This window comes from Squalius cephalus, assembly GCF_949319135.1.
Source record: "Squalius cephalus genome assembly, chromosome: 2".
Lineage (NCBI taxonomy): Eukaryota > Metazoa > Chordata > Actinopteri > Cypriniformes > Leuciscidae > Squalius > Squalius cephalus.
This window is the reverse complement of record NC_137123.1, coordinates 55,851,149-55,874,889: the sequence shown is the minus strand read 5'-3', so window position 1 is coordinate 55,874,889 and position 23,741 is coordinate 55,851,149. Positions and strand designations below refer to the sequence as shown.

Below are 23,741 nucleotides of genomic sequence, written 5' to 3'. Positions count from 1 at the left end.
CGTACGTACGATATACGGTAATAATTTGTTTTCTCGTTTTACTAAATCGTGGCCACGTTGTACAATTCGTTCCCTTGTTTTAGTTAAATCAAAAAGAGCGAACAAATTAGTACAACATGGCCATGATTTACTAAAACGAGAGAATTAATTAAGTCGTGGGGACGAATTCTTAATTCATGGCCACAATTTACTAAAACGAGAGAACAAATTCCTAATTTGGGGTCACAATGTACATCTTTTTTTCTGCATGTCATGTGCAGGGCTCCATATCAAATAAATGCTGTTCTTTGAAACTTTTAAGTCATCAAAGAATTTTCCACAAAAATATTAAGCAGCACAACTGTTTTCAACATTGATAATAATGAGAAATGTTTCTTGAACAATGAACAGAAAGAACTGAGGGCAAGGAATGATCAACAGAACAAGAAACAGGTGCATAACTCAATCAGAAACTATGGCAGCAAACTATGAACGAGGCAAATGGTAACAAGGAAAACGAAACCGAACATGACCATGAAACCAAACAGAACCAGGTACAAAAACTAAACATGACATGATCAGGACTAACAGCATATTAGAATGATTTCTGAAGGATCATGTGACACTGACGACTGGAGTAATGATGCTGAAAATTCAGTTTTGCCATCACAGGAAAAACCTTTCTTCTGTTTTCAGTTAGAAAGATACAATCTTTTCCAGTCATAGGTTGGTTAAACCAAACAGACAATTAAAGTGTAAAGAGCTTTTTACAACTTGTGAGACAATAGCTCTGTGTAGCGATTATAAAGGGAAGTTCTGTATGTTACATCAAGTGATTAGCTGATTGCGAGGTGCTAAGTGACAGGTTAGCACGTTAAGTACCCGAGATACTGAATGAAACAGGAGGAATCTGGCATCTTTTTTTCATGACCTGACGCTTGTGGGGTTCACAGACGCATAAATGAATGATCTCGTCTAGACGCAACAAGAGTCAGCTTGTTTTCAGACTAACAGATGCCTCATCTCACTTGTTTTAGCCATAGCATCATGACCTCTTTTATGACTTCTGTTGAGATCATGCGTCAGTGTTTGCATTGCGGTCATGTAGACGGGTAACATGCGGATGGATAGATGCGTTGTGATAATGTTTCTCCGAACAAAATAAACCAGACTTCTGTTTGGATCTCTTATCTGAGTGAGGGAGATAAGCTATTGTAAAATAGTCAGTTTCCCCTTAAGACAGTCAAGCAGACACACACACACACACACTCACTCCCTCCCCACGCTTTTTCCTGTTGAGGTGTGGATGTTATGGATGGATGTTAGACACATGATAAGCCCTCTCTTCCTACTCACCTCTTCGTTAGAGGCTTGAAGAAAACAAAAATGACAAAGTGGTAGTTGACAGTATGTTTCAAACACTGTTTTTTTTTCTCATGCCTTCCTTTTAAAGGAGCAGTTCATCCAAAAATAAAAATATCTGTGATCATTTTCTTACCGTTATATATTTTTGTATTTAACAATATTACCAAAATGGGTAAAAAAAAGAAATTCAGCCACCTTTTTCAATGCAATTACAATGAAAGCTTTTCATACCTCAAAAAGGATGCAAAAAGCATTGTGAATTTATCATCATGGTAGTCCATGACACATGCTCTAAAGTGTGTGTGTGTGTGTGTGTGTGTGTGTGTGTGTGTGTGTGTGTGTGTGTGTGTGTGTGTGTGTGTGTGTGTGTGTGTGTGTGTGTGTGTGTGTGTGTTTAAGTCATATAATAGTGTGAAAAACAGGCCTTGGATTAATTAATCAGATAGAATTGGATTAGTCCAATTTGTGAACAAATTATTCAGACAGTTTTTGTGAACCAGATGAATTGATTCATTGAAAAGAACTGACTCAAAACATTGATTCAATCACAAATCAGACATTTTTCTTGTGAAAACGCCAAGGAGATGTAGGGCAGGTGTCAAGATTCTCAATGAATAACTACTTATGTTTTGGTGTGTTTCTCTCACAAATCGTCAGAGGACTTTTATGGACGGTGCTTTTATGAAGCTTCATTTACTGTTTATTGTCATTGTATGGAAAAGAGCATGAAAACTGTCTTTGGATTTGATCACTTTTCTGTATTCTTTTAAACAGTTGTTTTGTCCACACTTGGATGGATAGGTTTGAATCTGAAACTGAATCTGAAACTGAATAACTAATTAATTTATAATTTATTTTGGGGAAGAGTTGTTCACTTTTTCTAGCGGCCTTAGGGCCAGATTTTCTAAACAGGGCAATTTAGCGTGAGAGCTATATATTAATATATTTATTTATTTAAGTTGTTAGCAAGTGTAAGGAGATTGACTCAATTATGTAATTCACAGTGCTTCATGGGAGTGGGTGGGCGGTAAAGAGTTATTTTGGCGCGATTTGCTTGACTCCCTGATTGGTGGGGATTGTTTTGCATGGGTAATGTAGTTTTTCACCAGGAATTCCAATATTAAACACGAGTATTAAAAAAAAAAAAAGTCGTTTAAATTATGCGGGATGATGGCTTCTACAAAATGATATGCCATTGATTAACAACATATGATGATAATATCAGAAACTATAATATCAGAACTCACGGAATGATGATAATATCAGAAACTCTCAGTAACGGTGTTCATTTCGAGTCGGACAATAATGCCTACAGAGTCAGAGTGCTGTATAGAGATGGGACAGGTATAGTTTAGTAGTTTAATTACGGTTATAACGTATTTGTCATCTGCTTGTATGTATCCACTATTAATAGCCTACAAGTCTGCTGTTTCGGACCAGGTCCGAATGATGATCAAACATATACTGATGAGTTTAATAAAGTTTATTGTACATCACACAAAAGATGAAGCGTCAGTTTTACTTCAGAAAATCACTGTAAGAGCTGAGTAAACACAGTAAGTTATAAGAAGTGCGCAAGTACATAAACGAATTTCGGTAGAGTTGAGGGAGCATTTTCTTTAAAATCAAAATAATTCCACCTCGTCCTCAGCGGCTGCCTCAGATTTCGGGAGTAAATAGAGAGAGCTATGTGGATTAATACATCCAGCCACACAACACCTACAACGCTTGGGAGACATTCTCGTCAGTGCAGCAGCTGTGGACTCGATCAGGGCGGGTCTATGTTAGAACGGCAATGTCTGTCAACGCTCGTGGGCGGGGCCTGTTTTAGTGACGTCACTAAAACAGCATTCTGAAAACAGGTCATTTGGAGACACTGCTGATGATTTATGGGGATTAATAAAAAAGGAGTGAGTGGATTTTTATCACTATTGGCTGGTTGTGTACACACACTGCCAACACACATTTATGTCCAAACAGCATGCAAAAGTGAATTTTGCATAATAGGGGACCTTTAATGGTTTATTAGTTATTGCTAAAAATCAATTCCCTTATGCAGAAAAGGAATGGGATTTTTTACATCTGGAACCTGATTGTTACACTCTGTTGAATAAGTTTGATATTCATTTCTTTTTGTCATGCCTAAGAAAGCTCTTTTGTGTTAAAATCACCGTAACAGTGATTTGTGGAGAACAGTGTGTTTGTGGAGTGTTGGTTTATTCCATTCCTGTCTAATATATTCTCCCAATTTTTCCCATTCTCACCCTGTAGCACCTTTGAGAATGCTGCTCGCGTCTCTCTGTCCGATCACAAGGTGTCATCCCTGACTGTGCTGACTTGGCACTTCACACACACACACACACACACACACACACACACACACACACACACACACACACACACACACACACACACAAGAGGATTGTTTATTGGCTTGCAAATATGTCCTCTATCTAAAGAGGACAGAGAGGGAGGAAAGTATAGAGAGAATTGAATAAGTAAATGTTTTAATATGCAGGAGGCAAAGAGGAAAAGAAAGACAGGAAGAGTAGTAGATAAAGAAGGAGAAGTATTCATGAGGTAGCAGCAGAAACTGAAAATCAGTCAATGTAGAATTTTGGTCATTAGTGGCGCTTACTAACGTACTGTAAGAGTCACTTTTACTATTGCTAATACTTTTACTTAAAAAAACTGTGAAAACTAAGTATTGAACTTTAGTGTGTAACTCATTTTACGGTATTTGTTATAATATTCATGCTAAAGACATTCATAAAAGCTCAAATTTGGAAGCTGGAAGAGGACTACTATTTCTAAGCTATCATGATATAACATGCTGGAAAACAGTGAAAATGTATACGGAGTCAGGGAGCCTTGTGCTCTTTTAACTTGTACCTTTTAGCAGCCACCTAACAACCACACAGAACACCCTAGCAACCTCCCATCTGCAAAAGAGGCTTGATCACAGTTACACAAATCTATTTTGTCAATAATTCTCAGAACGGAATAAATATAAGGTTGCACCTTATAGTATAATTAGACCGTTCAATAGCTTTTAGACCAGATCATAAGTGTCATAAAAGTAAATCATTCTCATAAATTATGTTCAATTGGTCATTTTGTCTTTCAACAACATTTCTATATTTACACAAGCATTAAAAAATGCTTTAAGCCACCAGTTGTTGTTGTTGTTGTTTCCTTGTGCCCCTTTTCCTCTTTCACTCTATGAATAGAAATCAGCATTTATGTTTTCTGTTTGCTTCTGTGATTCTTTTTAGACAGAGAATGAATGCCGCCTTTGTGTGGTTAAGAAACAGAGCAGCAGATAAACCGCCTCTCTCTCTCTCTCTCTCTCTCTCTCTCTCTCTCTCTCTCTCTCTCTCTCTCTCTCTCTCTCTCTCTCTCTGTAGTCTTCCTTCTTACACAGCCTTCTAAATACATTTTACTCTGATTTTTTTAAAATGCAGAATTAATCAAAAACGTATTAAAATGAATGGTCTATTCTTATGAAGGCTGCATGTATTTGATCAAAAATATATAAAAAACAGTAATATTGTGAAATATTATTACACTTTAAAAGTACAGTTTCCTATTTGAATATATTTTTACATGTAGTTTATTCCTGTGATGGCAGAGCTGTATTTTCAGCATCATTCCTCCAGTCTTCAGTCACATCATCCTTCAGAAATCATTCGAATATGCTGATTTGGTGCTCAGTTATTATTAGTATTGGTGCTCAATTATTAATTATTAAGTTTTCGTATTATTATCAATGTTGAAAATAATTGTTGCTGCTTAATATTTTTGTGGAAACAGTGATGCACTTTATTTCAGGATTCTTTGATGAACAGAAAGTTCAAACGGACAGCATTTATTTGAAATTATATATTTTTAGTTACATTATAATGTCTTTACTCTCACTTTTGAAAAATTTAATGCATCCTTGTTGAATTAAAGTATAACTTAATTTCTAAGTTACCCCAAGCTTTTGAATGGTAGTGTTCCACAAAAATAGTAAGCAGCACAGCTACTTTCAACATTGATAATAATTCTTAATGTATCTTGAGCTGCAAATCAGCATATTAGAAGGATCATGTGACCGTGAAGACTGGAGTAATGTGTGTATATATGTGTACATTAGAGCAAACTGTTTAAATTTGACCTAATAATGCATAACATGCATGTTGTGCCTCTAGATTTTTTATAATGTACAACATTCTTTTATAAATATATACTAGATTTTTACATTTTCTGAAGGAAGCGGGAGTTGTTCTCACCCATATACAAAACTCTTCTCCACCATTCTGTGTTGTGTGTGCTTGTACATATTAAGTATTATAAGCAACATTCAGAATTCAGAGCCTAAGCATTGTGTTCTTTTCATAATATACTGTACAATATAAAGTGTCAGAGGCTGTAAATGAAATTGGTTTTGAACACTGAATAAGTCTCAAATTGTCTCACTGTGATCTAATTCATTTTCTCCCTCACTTTTCTCTGTTATTTTTTGTTATGGACATTTTTTTCTTTCCTTTTGTGTGTTTTCTCTGTCATCTCTTCCCTCTCCTTCTCTTCTCACTCAATTGAAAATGAGAGACTGTAATTAGCTCCTCTGTGGTCCACACAAAACCAGCCAGAGAAAGATGGAGCTATTGTATTTCTCAGAAGAAAGTCAATAGATGTCATTGTGTATGTGTGTATGAATGGGTGTGTTGAACGTGTGATTAGAGTGTGTGTGTGTGTGTGTGTGTGTGTGTGTGTGTGTGTGTGTGTGTGTGTGTGTGTGTGTGTGTGTGTGTGTGTGTGTGTGTGTGTGTGCTGTGTGTCTGTCCTTATTATCATACTTGATAGTAGTGAGAAAAAGAGGCAAAGGGCTACATAAATTCAATACCTAGCTCAAATGAAAGGAAAGTAAAGAAGACAACCTTGACCAATCAATAAAGGAGGGAGGGATTCCCTCCAGAGCTGAGCACTATGACATCATAGTAGAAAAAAAGCAAAGAAAAAAAACCACAAAGAAAAGGATGTTCTGTCCTGTCAAAGCATGTTAATTCAGGTGTGTGATGCAGTAAAGCAGGTTGATTATTGTCTCGAAATGGGGAATATGTGCTATTCTTGTAAATATATCTATAATGCGTACATGAGGAGAGATATTTTGTATAGGTTGAGATTGAGATTTTTTTTTTTTAATTTACATTTAATTAAGTGGAAGGTGCAGGTACTTAAAAATACAACAAAATACAATCCACTTCCTGGCCAAAAATAAATAAATAAAAAGAGTCGGTGTTTGGATTTAAATAGGCGGATACTTAAAGCAACACTAAAGATTATTTTTTACCTTAAAATAATGTTTCCAAAATCGTTTCAGTGGTTCATCAAGTCGTAACAGGATGAAAGGCACTTCTGGATTCACTTTACGGCCAGTTCGTTTCTGTAGTTCGAATGAGACATAAGAAACTACAAATTTGACTTGCTTTACGTCAAGCGTTACAATAGTCATTATTTTGTTTTTCTTCGTTTCTGATGTCGCAATACATCATACTTTCATAAAATCATACTCATTCATTCCAAATCGTTCATTCCAAAGCGGCGCTGGATAAACAGCGAGCGTGCGTGCGACGGTAGGCTAAATTATTTACGACAGCAGTAATGGACAATTCCGCTTCCAACCTGTAGGGGGACCGAAGAGGAAAAGTTCTTTGGTGCTGCTTTATTGAGTCTATGATTGTGTCATTATTGCAGTGATTATCATGTTTCTATCATGTTATGTGTTTGGCAACAGTTCTTCTAACCCTAATTGATGGAGTGTGTGGCTTTTCATTTCTTAAACAACCATGTAGGAAGACACATCATGGCCATATTCCAGGATGACAATGTCAAGATTCATCAGGCTCAAATTGTGAGAGAATAGTTGGGAGGGAGCATGAATAATCATATTCACACATGAAATTGTCCAGATCTTAAATTAATTGAAAGTCTTTGGGATGTGCTGGATGAGACTTTACAGAGTGCTGGACTCTTGCACTGTCAATACAAGATCTTGACCAAAAATGTATGCACGTCGTCTTGATGGAAATAACATCACAACATTTATTTACAAGGTTTTCTGAATGCTCAACAACAGATGCAATGTTCTGAAACTTTCACAGACCCAATGATTTTCAGGGTAATCAACCTTTTTTTCACATTAAGCTGCGATAGGAGAAAGTTTTAGTATTATACTTTTAGTAGTTTTAAAATTGGGAGAAATATGCTTATTTATTTTAAATAACATAGCGTCACTTTCGGTTGGAAACCTCGAATCTCCAAAAAAATAAAAATAAACACTCTAAACTGTAAAGCACTGCGAAGAAACACTGTGTTGTCAAATTTGATACTGTTGCTTTATATATGTCCATACGCTTGCATGAGTCATTATATTATTACCATTTTACAAAAACCAAGCTCAAATGTAGTTACAAGGTTTTTGAGAAGTGAATTGAGGATATGCTTGTTTTGTCCATCATTAGAATGGCCACTTCTGAAGTAGTAAGTGCATTGTGTTACGTTTTCATCAACTTAAGGGCTATAAAGTTTACTGTAGCTACGTGGGCACTCGTGTTAAATCTCATGTTATTAAAGATGAAGTGCTACGCACAGGCTATTTAAGCAGTATTGGCAATGACTCAATGACTAATGCCAGACTAAGACACTCTTCTCCGCTCCAACTAACACAACATTAAAATGTTTCCATATAAAAGTAAAAACATTAAAAGTACCATAGTTAAAACATGTAATATTGAGTTAATACATTCTCACCTGCTAAAGGTAATCCCATTTCTTCGGGAATTAAAATCTCGGCAGTTTCACAACGAGAAGCTACGCAATGTTGTGACATCATTGATTCTTACTGTGAGTGACGACATGCTGACCGGCATCTACGTATACATACAGTGAGGAAAATAAGTATTTGAACACCCTGCTATTTTGCAAGTTCTCCCACTTGGAAATCATGGAGGGGTCTGAAATTGTCATCGTGGGTGCATGTCCACTGTGAGAGACATAATCTAAAAAAAAAATCCAGAAATCACAATGTATGATTTTTTAACTATTTATTTGTATGATACAGCTGCAAATAAGTATTTGAACACCTGAGAAAATCAATGTTAATATTTGGTACAGTAGCCTTTGTTTGCAATTACAGAGGTCAAACGTTTCCTGTAGTTTTTCACCAGGTTTGCACACACTGCAGGAGGGATTTTGGCCCACTCCTCCACACAGATCTTCTCTAGATCAGTCAGGTTTCTGGGCTGTCGCTGAGAAACACGGAGTTTGAGCTCCCTCCAAAGATTCTCTATTGGGTTTAGGTCTGGAGACTGGCTAGGCCACGCCAGAACCTTGATATGCTTCTTACAGAGCCACTCCTTGGTTATCCTGGCTGTGTGCTTCGGGTCATTGTCATGTTGGAAGACCCAGCCTCGATCCATCTTCAATGCTCTAACTGAGGGAAGGAGGTTGTTCCCCAAAATCTCGCAATACATGGCCCCGGTCATCCTCTCCTTAATACAGTGCAGTCGCCCTGTCCCATGTGCAGAAAAACACCCCCAAAGCATGATGCTACCACCCCCATGCTTCACAGTAGGGATGGTGTTCTTGGGATGGTACTCATCATTCTTCTTCCTCCAAACACGTTTAGTGGAATTATGACCAAAAAGTTCTATTTTGGTCTCATCTGACCACATGACTTTCTCCCATGACTCCTCTGGATCATCCAAATGGTCATTGGCAAACTTAAGACGGGCCTTGACATGTGCTGGTTTAAGCAGGGGAACCTTCCGTGCCATGCATGATTTCAAACCATGACGTCTTAGTGTATTACCAACAGTAACCTTGGAAACGGTGGTCCCAGCTCTTTTCAGGTCATTGACGAGCTCCTCCCGTGTAGTTCTGGGCTGATTTCTCACCTTTCTTAGGATCATTGAGACCCCACGAGGTGAGATCTTGCATGGAGCCCCAGTCCGAGGGAGATTGACAGCCATGTTTAGCTTCTTCCATTTTCTAATGATTGCTCCAACAGTGGACCTTTTTTCACCAAGCTGCTTGGCAATTTCCCCTTAGCCCTTTCCAGCCTTGTGGAGGTGTACAATTTTGTCTCTAGTGTCTTTGGACAGCTCTTTGGTCTTGGCCATGTTTGTAGTTGGATTCTTACTGATTGTATGGGGTGGACAGGTGTCTTTATGCAGCTAACGACCTCAAACAGGTGCATCTAATTTAGGATAATAAATGGAGTGGAGGTGGACATTTTAAAGGCAGACTAACAGGTCTTTGAGGGTCAGAATTCTAGCTGATAGACAGGTGTTCAAATACTTATTTGCAGCTGTATCATACAAATAAATAGTTAAAAAATCATATATTGATTATACAGACCCCTCCATGATTTCCAAGTGGGAGAACTTGCAAAATAGCAGGGTGTTCAAATACTTATTTTCCTCACTGTATCTATGGTCTAAACGGCAGTCGTCACGTCATTCATGATAGAGGCGGGTGGAGTTATGAGGTTTGACCGACAGTTTGAGGATCCAACGGAGATAAAATGTTTAGTCACAAGCTCTTTTTAATACTTTTCATTGGTTAAATATTTGCAAAACCCACAGACAGAGGTAAGTCAAGTCAAGTCAAGTATATTTGTATAGCGCTTTTCACAATACAGATTGTATCAAAGCAGCTTCACAGTATTAAATTAAAATAATACAACAAGGTTTGTTTCTAGTGGAATTTATTGATTGATAAAATTAAAATTAAATATCCCCAAAATATCCCCAACTGAGCAAGCCAAAGGCAACAGTGGCAAGGAACCGAAAAACTCCATCAAGTGACCTAATGGTGACCTGAAACTCCATCAGGTGACCTAATGGAGAAAAAAAAAAACCTTGGGAGAACCCAGGCTCAGTCGGGGGGCCAGTTCTCCTCTGGCGTTTATGAACTAGAGAACGGATTTAACTGTAAGATTAAAAATATTATATGAATGCCTGGCTGAAGAGATGCGTCTTTAATCTAGTTTTAAACTGGGAGAGCGAGTCTGAGCAACGAACAATATCAGGAAGGCTATTCCAGAGTTTTGGAGCTAAATGTGAAAATGCTCTCCCTCCTTTGGTGGATCTGGATATCCTAGGTATGACCAAAAGCCTCGAATTTAGTGATCTTAAAGAGCGCGATGGATTATAGGGCGATAGAAGATCGGTTAAATAGACTGGAGCTAAGCCGTTTAGGGCTTTATAAGTCAGTAGCAATACCTTGTAGTTAATACGGGACTTTATAGTTAACCAATGTAGTGATGTAAAAATCGGTGTTATATGATCATATTTTCTTGATCTAGTAAGAACTCTAGCGGCTGCATTTTGGACTAACTGTAGCTTGTTTACTGAGGATGCAGGAAAACCAGCTAATAAAGCATTACAGTAATCTAGTCTCGAGGTCATGAATGCATGAACTAACTTTTCTGCATCAGAAACTGATAGCATATTACGTAGCTTAGCAATGTTTCTAAGGTGGAAAAAGGCTGTTTTTGTAACATATGAAATATGATTTTCAAAAGACAGGTTGCAATCTAGTATAACACCCAGGTCTTTTACTGTAGAGGATAAAGTAGCAGGACATCCTACTATGTTAAAGTTGTATTGTGAGAGGTTTTGTGGGCTGTTTTTTGAACCGATAAGTAGTACCTCTGTCTTGTCTGGATTTAATAAAAGAAAATTACGCGTCATCCAGTCTTTTATATCTTTAACACACTCTGTCAATTTGGATAATTTAGCGTTTTCATCCGGCCGTGATGAAATATATATTTGATTGTCATCAGCATAACAATGGAAACTAATTCCATGTTTCCTTATAATATTTCCAAGTGGCAGCATATATATTGAGAATAATAGAGGGCCTAACACAGATCCCTGCGGCACTCCATAGTTTACTGGAGTTATGATTGATTTTTCTCTATTTAAATAGACAAAATGGTAGCGGTCAGATAAGTATGATCTGAACCACGTAAAGGGTAACCAATATGAAAAAATAACAAAATATAGATCGAGATAAAAGGTTTCCACCCGACAGCAACAATAATACACAAGTTGAAGATGTTTTATTTTCTTTTAATTTTGGGGTGAAGTGTGACCCGCTTACATGACATGTTTCCATGAGACTCCACCCTAACAGTTATTGTTAGTGAACGTTTATGAATGTAAAGAGGAACTTCAGTGAGACCTATGGTCAACGGCTATGACAGCTGTTTGATATCTATCATGGCAATAAATAGAGCTACCCTCTGTGTGTGTGTGTGTGTGTGTGTGTTGTGTGTGTGTGTGTGTGTGTGTGTGTGTGTGTGTGTGTGTGTGTGTGTGTGTGCGTGTGTGCGTGTGTGTGTGCGCCTGAGCTTTAATAATATGTCTTTGATCTCTGGGGGAATCCTCCCCTGTCCTCCATCTGCCACCAATCATAGCCGATGACAGAGTATTGATTGAGAAAAGGTTTCCATAGTAACAGGCTCTTGGGTGTGGTCTGATATATGTTTTATGCAGAGATAAAATGTAATAATATAAACATCAATAAATAAAGAGTTATTTTAGTGTTCACGATGATACAGCAAATATCATCAAGATCTCATACAATAGCCCTGAATGTATGTGAGCAAGCATGTTTAATTAGATTACATTGGAATCAGATAATACTTTATTGTCCACTATACTGTGGGAATTTGTCTTTGGCTTCACAAACAAAACTATATACGAACAAATTAAACATTATGTATGACAAAAAATATATAGTATGACAAAGAAAATCACAGCGTCTTTTCAATTAAAATAGATGATACATAAATAGATTAAGTAAATAATTTTGTGGGATTTATTTTCACATATTAATTAGGCTACATACAGATGTAGTCACACTGTTTTATGTTTTATTTGATAGAAATACAAAATACTAAAACAAAAACAAAAAAGTTTTACATTTGCAATGCCCACAGTTAGACTAATTACCTGGAAAATCATAACTTATATTGTGATTTATAAAAACACAATCTTGCTTTGGGACCAGAATTGGTGGGGTGCTCATATTTTGCTCATTTATATTCACATTTTTCAAAAGAGAAACAGAAAATAGAATCTAAAATAGAAATAAAAATGTGAACTATACATATTGTAACATACAGTAGCAAACTTTGTGAGATCTCTAGATTTTCTTTACGCATAGAATGTTTTACTAAGGATTGATTCGCTACCAAAACAATTCTGAAAAGTACTATGGTACAGTTAAAACGGTCTACACGATGTTTAAATGATTTTAAACACAGTCGGCTGATTAATTATAATCGGTATACATGCACTCTTTTTGATGTTGTGAATCAAACCCATGACCTTGGCATTTTTTGCATCTTGCTTTTCCTGTTGAGCTACAGAGATGCAGTCTTATCTGATGCCATGGTGTTGGCATGACAGGCTTGTTTAGCCAGTGTGTTTCCAGTCCATACAATCGGTGCTTCAGTCATTTTTATGAGAGTTTGTGCGCGCTAGTGACCTCTGCATGACTGCATCGCTTCCATCAGCGGCTCATCCTGTCGTTCGCTAAAAGAGAGGGATTCTTTTCTCTCTGATAATACAGAACAAAAGAGCTGTTGTCAGTAGATCTGGATTAGCGTTTTTTGTGTTTCCGTGTGTGTGCACAGAAAGACAGAGCGAGAGAAAGAGAGGAGTGGTATCAAGAGATCAATGAATGAGCGTCTCCAAAGCTGCATTACTGTAAGCTTTGTAAACAGCGTTCTTCCTTTTGCCTGTGCTTTTAAGAAAGAGGAAACCATTCACACCCCCGTACATCAACACACCGTCCCACACACACTGCACACATTCCTGTTAGGCTGACACAGCGGGTTGGTGGATGTATAAACATTACACACCAGGATGAAAAGAGAGATATGAGCAGCTGAACTGCCGTGGAAATGCTTTTTCCCTCCACTTCTTTCTCTCTGTTGGGATTCTTCTGCATGTGCTTGTGGCTCTTTTAGGCATCAAACTAATTAAGCGTGCAATAAACAGTCCTTAATGTTTCAGAATCTCGTTGCCTATTTAAATTTACTGTTTAAAATCTAAACTGCTTGCTGAGCCTGTGTTAATACTCAGAGATCTCAAAGGGGCCGTATCAGAGAAAACAGGATTTTCCTTGCTCTTTTAAGACACAAAGTATTACATTTCAGCGCATAACACGCCCTGCACCATTTACACTACGCTCATGAATAATTCTACAAATTGTGTGGCTTGTTGAGGAGAGAGTGATTAAAAAAGATAAAAGATCCCTAGGGAGGGACCCTAGCCATATAGAGACTTATGACAGCAAACACCCCTCAGAACACCTTGGCAACACCCTGGCAACCATCCACAACCTACAATTGTGATAGATTTTCAGATTATCTTCAGAAAATGTCAAGGTCTAGTTTAAACAATTCATTCGTAAACCTTCAGGCTTCAAGTATAAGTCATTGCCTACTTTTGCATATCAATGCCTTTTTTTTTTTCCATTCACTAACTTGAATGACACAACAGAACTATGCTTATATGGGGAAGTCATTTACAACTTAAAGTAATTTAACTGCTAAAGCAAATGTAATGAACAAAAATTAAAAGAAACCTTAAATAACATTTTAAGTTTAATTTACAGTAATATTTAGGGGAAAATGTACAAATAAAAATGCGGTTACACTTTATTTTAAGGTGTCCGTGTTAAAGTGTACTGAAGGGTATAGTACTGATTAATAATTAACTAGTTAGGATGAGGGTTTGGTTTAGGGTTAGCTGCATGTAATTATGCATAATTTATAGGTATTGCTATAGTAACTTTATGTAACGTGGAACAAGGACACTAAAATAAATGCCACTGGTTCATTCTAGCTCACTGTACGTCAATGTCATTTTCTTGTGACTCACATAGGGGTTCATGATTGTTACTCTATCAGAGGAGAGATCACAGTCTTGTCAGCGACTACCATTGCCGCATAAATCAAAGGTGGGATGTTAAACTCAGTCTGTTTCCCTGTCAGTCACGGGCCTCTGTTTAAAGGTCTTTCTCTTTTTTTCTCCCACATTCTTCCAGGGCAAAAGCCCCTCAGTGTCTTTTAACCTTTGACTGCTCAGAGATTGTGCCTCTATCCCAGAGATGAACCTTTGGAGTAATAAACAAAAGCAAGACAGGCAAGAAAAGCTACCGGCTGTCCTCTCTCTTTCTCCTCCTGTTACCCGTACTGACTGGGCACCCTATTTATTATTTTTCGGCTATTTTAACTGAATTTGAAGGGGTTTGTCGTTCTTTATTTGATCAGTTGTTGGTTGCCTTATGGGGGTTGTTCATATCCCATGATTGACAGGTGACAGACAAAGTTCAATGTTAAAACTACTTGTATATCTTCAAGGGAAGAACTAATGGGAAAAGCAAAAGCATCCCTTTTGAAGTCTGAATCTGAACCTTCAGAATGAATTTCGTGCTTTGACCTTTATAACACCTTTCAAGTTAGAAGGCTGAAACCTCAGTATGTTCACCTCATAACTGTATCCTAATACTCCCCATAAATCATTTGAAATATCTGTATGATTTACTGAAAGGGCACTCTTGTGTGACTAACATTTAAATTGTTGACCATGAAGACCACTAACATTCATAAAACAGTCTCATATTTATGTTCAGTGTATATACACTACCGTTCCAAAGTTTGAGGCCTGTATGATTTTTGTAAATAAATACATCCTTTTATTCAGCAAGGATGCATTAATTTGTTCAAAAATATTGTAAAGACATATATAATGTTACAAAAATATTAAATATTTCAAATATATATATGTGACCCTGGATCACAAAACCAGTCACAAGGCGCACGGGTATATTTGTGGCAATAGCCAACAATACATTGTATGGGTCAAAATTATCGATTTTTCTTTTATGCCAAAACTTATTAGGCTATTAAGTAAAGATCATGTTCCATGAAGATATTTTGTAAATTTCCTACCATAAATATATAAAACATTTATTTTTGTGAGTGAATGCAGCACAATCGCGAAGATAAATGGACAACTTTAAAGGCGATTTTCTCAATGTTTCGATTTTTTGCACCCTCAGATTCCAGATTTTCAAATAGTTGTATCTCGGACAATGTACTATCCTAACAAACCATACATCAATGGAAAGCTATATACATCATCAATATATATATATATATATATATATATATATATATATATATATATATACAGTATTAAGCAGCACAGCTGTTTTAAACATTGATCATTATTAGAAAGGTGAAATATTTTCTTGGAATATTGCTAAATTTAATGCAAAACTTATCAGTGGTGACCATGTAAGTTTGGAATGGTAGAAAAAAAAAAAAAAATGTTTTTTTTTTTTTTTTGCAATCACTTAAAACATACTTTTTTATTATTTGCTTTTAATGCGTTTCTATTTTTCTTTGGTTCTCTGAGACATCCTCTCGTCTGTCCCTGTTGTCCTTAATAATGGGCACATACTAATGTCTGTTTACGCCCTCCACAGCTCTCGTCCAGGCCGCCCACCAAAGCGTTCCTATGGGGCCAGTGCACAAGAAAGCCCCAGAATCCTCCACCACAGAGCAAACAGCCTTCTGTCTCCAGCCCTGCTGTCACCCACAGGTAAACCCAACCGTACACACACCCGGCTCGCTTTTCACCACGTTCAGTGCACTGTAAATTTAGATGAGCCTCAATTTACTCACTCGCAGCCCCCTTCAACACATATGAAAAGTATATGCTTAAATCACTCCCTCCTCTGCTGTCCTTCTGCTCATCTTTCATTCTCTCTCCCTTTCTGCCGCTCTGTTCGGTCATCTTTCATGCACCTTCTTTTACGGGTGACAGTGATGAATGACACACCCCAGCGGGATCACTCATCCATCTGTTCATCCCTCTCCATTCCCCTCTTCCTCTCACTGGCCAAAAGCCTCACATTCCCCGTCCTCTCTTCTCAAATCTACTGTATCACATTGGGAACGGTGGATGCTAAAAATTTGCTGAAATTTGCCCAAAGAAATGTCTTATTTCCGCCAGAATCAGGGGTGTAGCAGTCATTATACCTGGAGGGGACATGTCCTTCCCACTTTCAGACAATTGTGGCTTATTTTTCCTGAAAACATTTTTTTTTTTTTTTTTTTTTGCTAGAAAATCTGGAAAGTGTAATTTACTTTATATATATATATTTGTCATTTAAAAAAGTAACTGTTGAATTTTAAAGGAATCCCACCTCAGATCCAAACTACCTTGGCATTAATCACCATAAACATAGATTTTATGGTCTATTCTTAAAATTGAACTTTTAATCCTGCAGGTGGTTATACCAATAGTTATTTGTCATATACATATATATATATATATATATGTATGTATGTATGAGTGTGTGTATATATATACATGCATGAACATGATTTGTGCCACTGTTACATTTTATTTATCATTAAAATAAATATATTATTTTTAATAATATTTTAATAATTATTTTTAATTATTATTTAGATTTATTTTAGTATTGTTTTTGTTGTTGTTGCAGGGTAAAGATCAGAAAATAAGTAAATACCATTACACCACAGTAGTGTTTTTTAGTATTCTTTGTATACTATTATAGTATTTAATACTAATTTTTAATGTTTGGATTTAATTTTTATATTTTCAGTTTTCATTTTAATTAAGTTATTTAGTTAGAAAAGTTTGTCATTTTATTATTATTTTTTTTTTTAGCTTTAATTTATTTTTTATTTATGTATTAGTCATTTTAGTATCTGAACTTATTTTATTTCAGTTAGTTTCAATTAACAAAAACAATTTTTAAAGCTGTATTTGTACTTTTAGTTAACAGTAGCAAAACTGGCACCACACCACATTATCTACACAGTACTTTTCCCCTATAACTGAGTGGAATTATTTAGCTTGATGAGGCCAATACAAGTAAACAGTAAAATAATTAGCCTTATTTCACTGTGGTCAAAATAATAGCACAAAAAGAACCCCCTTACAATCTCTCTCTCTCACACACACACACACACACACACACACACACTGATGCACCTATGAAGACACCCTAACCCTACCCCTAAACCCACCCATCACAGAAAACTTTTCTTTACATTTTTAATTAATAAAACATTATTTAGTATGTTTTTTATGCCATTTTAATTACAAGGATTCAGTAAATGTCCCCACATTTACTTAGTATTACCAGTGTAACGCCCATGTCATTGTACAAATTTGTGTCCTCATAAATCATAAACATTCGCACACACAAAGTTGTGGGGTCACCATGGAGGATGCGCTAGACTGTGCAGTGATATTCTGCCATGTTTGAGCGGTTACCGTGGAGATGTCACTTAGAGTCTTGGCATCGTCAAGTGCCAGATGTCAGGACTCGTTAGGAATGAGAGTAGGGCAGTTTGCTGTGATTTGCCAAGTGCTCAGTCATTGTTTAGGGCTATGACAGTAAGGTAAAAAAAAAACATGGTGCCATCAATTGAGCGAATCAATGATTCTGTTCTAACAGCAAGATACAACAGGCCAGCAAACACAGTGGAGACATGACAGTAATTTGCTTTGCATTTTTGTTTGATTCCAGATAAGAAAATCAGAAATGTATTTAATATTTTAATTAAGATGCTTCTCTGATTGTTTGCCTGAGAAAAAAAATACCAGAGTAATCTCTAATATGTTTCTTTAGAGCTTCAGAAGTGATCTCAACAATGTCTCAAACTGTGTTCAGGTTTGCTAAAGATACTGTGCAATCAAATGTTTGGAAGCTTGTTTCTATGGAAGCTTGTTTCCGCCACAAAATAAAACATTTTAAAAGATAATTGCGACTTTTTATCTCACAATTGCGAGTTTACATCTTGCAATTCTGACTTTATTTCTCAGAATTGCGAGATATAAAGTCAGAATTGCGTGAAATAAAGTCGCAATTGCGTGTTATAAAGTCAGAATTGCGACATATTAAGTCAGAATTGCGTTATAAAGTCAGAATTCTGACTTTTTTCTCGCAATTGCGACTTTATAACACATAATTGCGAGTTTATATCTCGCAATTCTGACATCTTTTCTCACAATTGTGAGATATAAAGTCCAATTCTAAGGGAAAAAAAGACAGACTTTTTTAAAAAAAATTTTTTACCACAGAATAGTTTATATCTCACAATTCTGACTTTATAACACGCAATTGCGACTTTATATCATGCAATTCTGACTTTATATCTCCCAATTACGACTTTATTTCTCAGAATTGCGACTTTATTTCTCAGAATTGCGACTTTATATCTCGCAATTGCGACTTTATTTCTCAGAATTGCGACTTTATATCTCGCAATTGCGACTTTATATCTCACAATTGCGACTTTATATCTCACAATTGCAACTTTATTTCTCAGAATTGCGACTTTATATCTCGCAATTGCGACTTTATTTCTCAGAATTGCGACTTTATTTCTCACAATTCTGACTTCATATCTCGCAATTCTGAGAAAAAAAGTCACAATTCTGACTTGATATATCGCAATTGTGAGAAAAAAAATCAGAATTGTGAGATAAAAAGTCGCAATTATTATTTATTTATTTATTATTCAGTGGCGGAAACAAGCTTCCATATGTTTCTGCCACAAAATAAAATTGCAACATTTTATCTATCTTAATTCTGACTATTTTTTCTCGCAATTGCAAGTTTATATCTCACAATTCTGAGGGGAAAAAAGTCAGAATTGCGAGATGTAAACTCCTAAAAAAAGTGTGAATTCTTAGATTTTAAAAAACCCCAATTACCTTGTTTATTTCTTATTCAGTGGCGGAAACAAGCTTCCATACAAATGTCAGATATTTCAAAATGAAACATTAAACTTTTTTTTTCATATATTATTAAATGAACAGCCATACTATGTAGTAATTGCCTCAAGATTTTCTTCTGGGATCTTAGGTATGTGACATGGATTTTGTTTCTGAAAGATTGGCAAGTAAAATTTGACTTTGACATTCATTTAAATCTTTTATTTTCATATTCTCTAATCTCCAACTGTTTCAAAATGGCCTCATTGGCATGTTTTGGAATTTTTGGGATTGTTTATGACAGGGGAATGACAGACAGCAGGGGGTGGTGCCAAACGAGTGAAAGGAGAGGAGAGGAGAGGAGAGGAGAGGAGAGGAGAGGAGAGGAGAGGAGAGGAGAGGAGAAAATACAGTTTTTGATTTCCATATAATAGGAGAAAATGTTTTCTAAAAGAAAACAGTTAATTTGTGAAATATTAGTACAATTCAAAATGGGGGAGGGGGGTGAATATGCCTGTAATGGTAAAGCTGATTTTTCAGCATTATTACTCCATAATATTCAGATTTGCAGCTCAAGAAACATTTTTCACTGTTATCGATGTTGAAAACAGTTTTGCTGCTTAATATTTTTGTAGAACCTGCGATAAATTCTTTCATGATTTTTTGATTTATAGAAAGTTCAAAAGAACATAATTTGTTTGAAATAGAAATCTTTTGTAATACTGTAAATGTCTTTATTGATATTGATCAATTTAATGCATACTTGATGAATAATGTATTCATTTCTTTAAAATGTTTGTACATGTGTGTATATGGCTAATCATTCTCTCACCGTTTGGAATATTTCACCTAAAAAAAAAAAGAAAATTCTGTCGTTTCAAATTCTATGATTTTAAACATGAAAATCAAATGGAGATATTTAGCAGAATGTCCCAGCTGCTCTTTACCATAAATCAAAATTGACCGGTGAATTACATTATTGCAAAGCTCCATAAAATGACAAAAAGTACCATAAAACTATATAAAAAAAAGCATGATCTTAACTATTCTCATGGTGTGTGGCTGTGACCTGTGAACTCTAGAGTGCACCATTGGAGTTCAAGGAATAGAATTCCTCCCTCAGGAAAGTCTCACTTCACATGAACGAGCGGTTTCCTTCTTGTCAAACAGCTTACGTAACTCAACTCAAGTCTCTGAAGATTATTTTCCCATGAGCCCACAGTGAAGCTCATGCAACAGTCAGCGTTTACATAGAGATACTGAAGTCACGATTAGCCAAGCAGCCCATGCTCTCCTAAGGGAATATGCCGGTCTGTACTTGTGTCTGTGTGTGTGTGCACGTTAATGGTCCATTGTTTTTCTCCTTCTCAGCAGTCAGCATCACCTGCACTTTTCTTTTCCTTTGTCACAATCGTGACCTTGTCAGATGCAATACACACGCTCACCCGAACACATATGCAAAAATATACAGGCACACACACACCATCACATGCACAGTGGACATCTCTAGAGTTGCAGGGTTGCGTGTTGAAAAATCTGAACTATAATGAGAGAGGCAGCAATTCTAACATCAATCACTGGTCCAGAGCATTGACCGTCTGTCACTAATCAATACTTTTTTATTTTTTTTTAACCTTTTTTTTTTATATAGTATCCAGGGTAACCAAGGCCAGAGCTCTCAGGCTGGCTAATTGCTGGTAGTAGGAGGAGTTAAAAGTGATTGATTGGCAGATGGCTATTTCTTGGACGACTTCCATGATATGTTCTCTGTCCAGCTAACAGAGTTATTTCAGGTCCCTTATCACACTGCGACCCTCCAGTTGCTCTGAATAAAACTCTGCTGATGACAACATCCATTCACTGTCAACTAAGGAATTTATTGCTGTAATTTTTAGTTTAATGTGCTTCATAAATAGCACATCTCTTAGCAGCCTGAAACCAGTATATTAAGATTTTCAAAACCAAAAAGAGAAGCATATTTTTTTTCTCATTTGAGTTCTCAATAAAAACAGAAAGAGATTGGATAACTACCTGGCAAAGTTTGGGAATATTAAAGATTTATAATAATGTTTTTGAAAGAAATCTCTTGTGGCCACCAAGACTGCATTTATTTGCTCAAAAATACTGCAATATTGTGGAATATTATTACAATTTAAAATAACTGTTTTTTATTCAGTATATTATAAAATGTAATTTGTTTATGTGATGGCAAAGCTGAATTTCCGGCATCATTACTAGTACCACATGATCCTTCAGAAATCATTTTAATTCTGATTTGAATTTGATTGATCGCTCAAATATTAATAATGGTTCTTATCATTATTATCACTTAACTGTCACTTTTGATCAATTTTATGTGCCCTTGTTGAGTAAAAGTATTAGTTTCTTTAAAACAATGTTTTTACTTGCCCCAAACTTTTGAATGGTAGTATCAGTGTATCAGACACTGAAGACTGGAGTAAGGATGCTGAAAATTCAGCTTTACAATCACAGGAATAAATGACATTTTAATATACACTCACCTAAAGGATTATTAGGAACACCTGTTCAATTTCTCATTAATGCAATTATCTAATCAACCAATCACATGGCAGTTGCTTCAATGCATTTAGGGGTGTGGTCCTGGTCAAGACAATCTCCTGAACTCCAAACTGAATGTCAGAATGGGAAAGAAAGGTGATTTAAGCAATTTTGAGCGTGGCATGGTTGTTGGTGCCAGACGGGCCGGTCTGAGTATTTCACAATCTGCTCAGTTACTGGGATTTTCACGCACAACCATTTCTAGGGTTTACAAAGAATGGTGTGAAAAGGGAAAAACATCCAGTATGCGGCAGTCCTGTGGGTGAAAATGCCTTGTTGATTCTAGAGGTCAGAGGAGAATGGGCCGACTGATTCAAGCTGATAGAAGAGCAACTTTGACTGAAATAACCACTCGTTACAACCGAGGTATGCAGCAAAGCATTTGTGAAGCCACAACACGCACAACCTTGAGGCAGATGGGCTACAACAGCAGAAGACCCCACCGGGTACCACTCATCTCCACTACAAATAGGAAAAAGAGGCTACAATTTGCACGAGCTCACCAAAATTGGACAGTTGAAGACTAGAAAAATGTTGCCTGGTCTGATGAGTCTCGATTTCTGTTGAGACATTCAGATGGTAGAGTCAGAATTTGGCGTAAACAGAATGAGAACATGGATCCATCATGCCTTGTTACCACTGTGCAGGCTGGTGGTGGTGGTGTAATGGTGTGGAAGATGTTTTCTTGGCACACTTTAGCCAATTGGGCATCGTTTAAATGCCACGGCCTACCTGAGCATTGTTTCTGACCATGTCCATGGCTACTTCCAGCAGGATAATGCACCATGTCACAAAGCTCGAATCATTTCAAATTGGTTTCTTGAACATGACAATGAGTTCACTGTACTAAAATGGCCCCCACAGTCACCAGATCTCAACCCAATAGAGCATCTTTGGGATGTGGTAGAACGGGAGCTTCGTGCCCTGGATGTGCATCCCACAAATCTCCATCAACTGCAAGATGCTATCCTATCAATATGGGCCAACATTTCTAAAGAATGCTTTCAGCACCTTGTTGAATCAATGCCACGTAGAATTAAGGCAGTTCTGAAGGCGAAAGGGGGTCAAACACAGTATTAGTATGGTGTTCCTAATAATCATTTAGGTGAGTGTATTTTAAAACAGAAAAAAAGTTATTTTAAATTGTAATAATATTTCACAATATTACTGTTTTTACTGCATTTTTTATCAAATAAATGCTGCCTCGGTTAGCATAAATACACTTTTGACCAATTGTGTATATACAGTATAAAATAGATTTGAATGGAAAAGCTTAGATTATGTGGTCTTATAGCATTTTTTAGCATTTGATTGTAGAAAATCTTGGCAAATCTGAGCTCAGTTTGAGATATTAAGATCTCAGCTGAAACTGTTCTGAAGACACATAAAGCAGAAGTGCCTCCATTTGATTACGTCATTGCTGTGTGGGAGAAACAAGTGAGATGAGAGTGTTTCATGTACTCAGTTATTTGTGATATTATTGTATTGCAGGTCTAACAACAATGGCTGAAGCTTTGAAGATACAGAAGATGAAGATGATGATGACTCTACACAAGGCCCATAATGGCTTAGAATTTGATTCAGATGAGCTCAACTCTAATACAGATACAGGTATGGGGTGTGCTTTCACTATTTGTTTGTTAAGTTTGCTAAGTCTTATGTTAAAGGCAGCTTGTTTAAAGTGCAGTCTGTAGATGTGCCAGACAGATGGCCTTGCAATAGTAACCTGGGCCTTTTGGGTGAGATGAGCCCCATCACAGAGCTCGCTCAAGGGGCCCATGTTGCAGGGCTGTGCTTGGTTTACAGAGACTAATGGTGACATTAATGACTGCTGCCTGACTGTGCATTTAGAGAAGACCAACAACGGACAGGAGAATAGTTAATCGTACACCAGCCTTAGAGATGAAACAAGACGTTTGGTGCAGAGGTGCTTGTGTTTGTGCGTATGCATATGCTGTGTTGTATATGCACAATATTTGTGTGTGTTTC

General features: G+C 36.7%; 1 protein-coding gene across 1 annotated transcript in view; it reads left to right on the top strand.

Annotated features, from left to right (window-relative positions):
* Positions 1–23,741, top strand: part of dachb (dachshund b) — a 42,272-nt gene that overhangs the window by 5,324 nt on the left and 13,207 nt on the right. Inside the window, exons 2-3 of the mRNA XM_079896779.1 lie at positions 15,901–16,016; positions 23,244–23,363. Of these exons, the coding sequence (XP_079752905.1) occupies positions 15,901–16,016; positions 23,244–23,363 (236 nt within the window). The remainder of the gene's footprint in view (positions 1–15,900; positions 16,017–23,243; positions 23,364–23,741) is intronic.